The 3,838-nt window shown below is 43.0% G+C and overlaps 1 protein-coding gene and 1 pseudogene across 1 annotated transcript in view; one reads left to right on the plus strand and one right to left on the minus strand.

Moving 5' to 3' along the window:
* ippk (inositol 1,3,4,5,6-pentakisphosphate 2-kinase) overlaps positions 1-3,838 on the plus strand; it is a 39,411-nt gene that overhangs the window by 23,870 nt on the left and 11,703 nt on the right. Inside the window, exons 11-12 of the mRNA XM_015046530.1 lie at positions 1,119-1,254; positions 1,340-1,442. Coding sequence (XP_014902016.1) covers positions 1,119-1,254; positions 1,340-1,442 — 239 coding nt within the window. The remainder of the gene's footprint in view (positions 1-1,118; positions 1,255-1,339; positions 1,443-3,838) is intronic.
* LOC106956019 (nuclear factor 7, ovary-like) overlaps positions 1,451-3,838 on the minus strand; it is a 5,986-nt pseudogene continuing 3,598 nt past the window's right edge.

Genomic DNA, 3,838 nt, shown 5'->3' on the forward strand with positions numbered 1-3,838 from the left:
CACATAAAATGACATGGCGGGCCACATATGGCCCACGGGCCTTGAGTTTGACACATGTGCTTTAGTTAATTGGGGCACCATCAAAGAACCTGGACTCATTAGGTAAACATGCTAGTCTCTCATGAAGGAATAAATGTAACGCTTCTGGAAGAACCTCCTCACAGAAACCACAATAAACACACACCATTCACTGAGAGTTTATTAGTTATATAACTCAAATTTACACCAATAATGCAATTTAACTCCTAAGAAAAATAAAAATATTGAATAAGTGAAGGATCAAAACAAATTAATGAACAGCATATGAGGAAACAAAATGGAATACTGGAAAACAGCTTCAAGACTGAGAAAACAAAAAACACAGAAAATCAGGACTTTTGAAATAAGACTTACACATACTCAACAAAAGTCTTCATGTTTAACAAGCACATTATTGTCGAATTAGGACATAAAGTTCTGCTGGAACTCAGTGATAGAAGTTAGTTTTTTTAGCATTTTTAAAATAAAAACTTCAACATTTCATAGTTACTATTTGTAATTTAAGTTTGTTATGGAAGGTCAGTATCTGTTCAGTTTCCCCAGATGAGAATCAACAGGAACACAGGCAGATGGTGACTTTGTGTTGATTTCTGTCATGTATTTACAAACATCTTATTATTAATTAATAAGTTATTTATTAATCAAATTTACAAATAAACACAGACACAAACATTCATATGCTGGTGACCTTTGACCCACACCAGATGGTGTAACAGACAGAAGGATTTAATTAAAAGGCTGCATGACACAAAAATAACTATTTGGTCGTTTTTATGGAACAGAAACACATAACTTAAGTGTTACTGGAAGCTCTTAAATAATTTTAAGTTCAAACCTGATCCACATTGGGACTAGCTCAACTACAAAACCTTTGGTTCTGGTCCGAGACGTTTGAAACAGGAGTTTAGCTCAGATTTTAGTATGGTTCCTCCAAAGGTTTTGGTTCTGCAGCATCTTCCAGGTCCTGATGTTACAGATAAAACAGAGGAGCAGAATTCCTGATGAACTTCTCTGGAACCGGACCTGAAACCGGAACCATTTCCAGGTTGATTTAACGAACCCGTCTCTCTGTAATGCAGGATCTCAAGGTTTACCCACCAACAACATTTTGTCCAGAATCCTTCAGACTCAGATGTTGGACTCGTTGGACATCGAAGGACTTTATCCTCTGTACTGCCAAGTGGAGCAACACCTGCAGGACTTCCCCAAGGACAGGTAGAACCCGGCCAACCAGAACCAGAAGGAAAACCTGTCCCTGCAGGTAGACCGGGACTCTGACATCTCTGTCTGTTTGCATCAGGACTGGCCTCCAGATAGACGGACCGTACGACCAGAACTTCTTGGAGAAAGTGCAGAAATGTTCGATGGAGGACGACGGCTCTGTGGAGTACGCTGCTGCCAAGGTCACATGGTTTCCAGTTCTCCCAGTAACACAGACACTGGAACAGTTTATTCTTTATTTTCACTCTTGAAGCCAAATTCCAGTTTTGCTCTTTAAACAAAAATAAAGAACAGTGTCATTTAACAGAAACTAAACCCAGAATGTTTCCATGATGATGAGCAGCAGGGATGACGTCAGAAAGAAACGCTTTATTGATGCTGAAGATTTTAAGTGTCAAACACTCCATCACTAACAGTTTTATCCTCCAGATCAATCATTTCTATAGACTTTCTCCAAACCATAGCAGAAACTAAAGATCTGCTGAGATGATGGAATGAAAACCTCTGAGTTTTCTTCTGCAGTGCTTATTGGTCTGGTCTGATCAATAAGGTTTTATTAAGCTCAGCGCAGTGAATCATAGAGTTTATGATCAAAGTCAAATAAACTGGATTTCTGGAGGCCTTAACATATTTGAAAACTCACCAAACATGTTGGTCGCATCAGGCCTGCATGAAATTTGAGTATTTTAAGGTCATCGCAAAACTTGCAATAAAAACAGCTCAACAGCGCCACCTGGCAACATTCAAAACACCCTGGGCATTGACCGTACTTTATTGTAGAGGCATGAACATCGCAACACTTCTACAATTTCCCAAGACATACAGAGAAGTCTCTGACAGCCAATTTTACACCCAACAGAGAGAAAATACTGCAGATTATCCTGTTTCACCCTGTTTGTAATCTAAGATTGAAACTGTATTCACTAACTGCTGATAACCAAACATAATGTGTGCCTACAGGAAGTATTCGCCAATACTTCGACCTTCAAGACCCGACCTGTCTTGAAGGTTGAGTTTCAGCCAAACTTTTAAGACATGCTGCTGGATTCGCATTGAGTCTATTTGGAAGATTTGTCAAATGCGCCCCCTAGTGGATGGGAGCGGGAGAGTGTTTATGATAGCTGGCGGTTGCTATGAGAGGCGCTGAGCTGCGAGGGCCATGTGAGGCTGCTGGCAGCTTTAATTTGAACTTTCGTTCTTCATACTGAGAACATCAGAGCTGCTGTTTCATCACTGAGATATTCATTGTCAGGATTTTTACTATATTATCAGTGGCAATGAATGGAAACATCTTGTCAGTGAAGGTGTGTGTGAAGGTGTGTATGTGTGTGTTAGTGTCCAGATCAGAGAACGACAGCTTTCCTCCGTCCCAGTCCAGATTCACTCTGACCCTCTGGAGTCTTTTCTGGACATAAAGGAATATGAGAGGAGCTGGTGGAGAACATGCTGAGTATTTACTTTCATATAACCCGATACCCAACCAGCCAGACGCTCTGTCTCCCTTTCTTTGGACAGACTCTGCTGACACACCGAGTTCCCAGTATTCACTGTCTCCAACCTCAATATCCCAACTGTGGTTCCCTGAGTTAAAACCCTCAGAGCTCAGGACAGAACGCCACAAGTCATTAAACCTCTCTGGATTATAAGGAAGCTGCTGTTCCTCTCCATAAATCAAACCGGTCAGATCCTCAAACAGGTGGAGTTTTGGATTAGCCGTGTTTGGGTCCAGAACCAGAGGAGTGTAGGTCACCATGTCCTTCATGTTGCTCCAGATGTTGAAGGCCAGGTTGCCCAGATGTTTGGCCTGGTCTATCAGAGCTCCTGAGGGCAGCTGTGGATCCTCCAGCAGGGGGCAGCACTGGACTCTTTCCACTGCAGCCTTGTAGTTGTGCAGGAATGAGACGTCTGCAGCTCTCAGCTTCTCCTCTGTGGCTCTGACTGTGTCTGAAAGAGCTGCTATCTCTCTGCTCAGAGCCTCCATTTTCTCCTTCATCATCCCTCTCTTCTGCTCCTCTTCCTCCCTCAGTGCAGCCAGCCTGGCCTCCTCTTCCTCTGCTAGAAACTGATGAAGCTTCTTAAACTGCTCCTTAATCTGCCTCTCTGTGTGTCGGGCCTGGACCTTCAGGTGTTCTGCTGTCTGATCAAACTCCTCTTTAACTTCCTTCTTCATCTCCAGTTTCCTCTTTAAAGGCTCCAGAGATGTTTTCAGTTTCTCTCTGTTGCTGAGCAGCTTCATCGATGGGCCTGAATCTGTGCTTGGAGTGTTTTTCTGAATCTCTGCAGACGAGACAAACTGGCTGCTGATGGTCCAGACAGAAGAGTTTGAGTTTCTCAGAGTGCAGAGAGCAGAGATCCGTTGGGATTCTCTGGTCTCTCTGCTGTAGGAATGATTCACACAGGTTCTTCAGAACCAGATTTAAAGTCAGTTCCTCTCTTGAAGATCTCCTCTTACAAACTGGACACTCTCTTGCTGGTTCCTCTCTCCACCAGTTCTTCAGACACTCCCTACAGAAGCTGTGGCTACATGACAGAACAACCAGATCCGTAAAGACGTCCTGACAGACCGGACAGCAGAGAT

This window comes from Poecilia latipinna, unplaced genomic scaffold (assembly GCF_001443285.1).
Source record: "Poecilia latipinna isolate Pla-1442-1.1 unplaced genomic scaffold, P_latipinna-1.0 Scaffold782, whole genome shotgun sequence".
NCBI classification, from domain to species: Eukaryota; Metazoa; Chordata; class Actinopteri; order Cyprinodontiformes; family Poeciliidae; genus Poecilia; species Poecilia latipinna.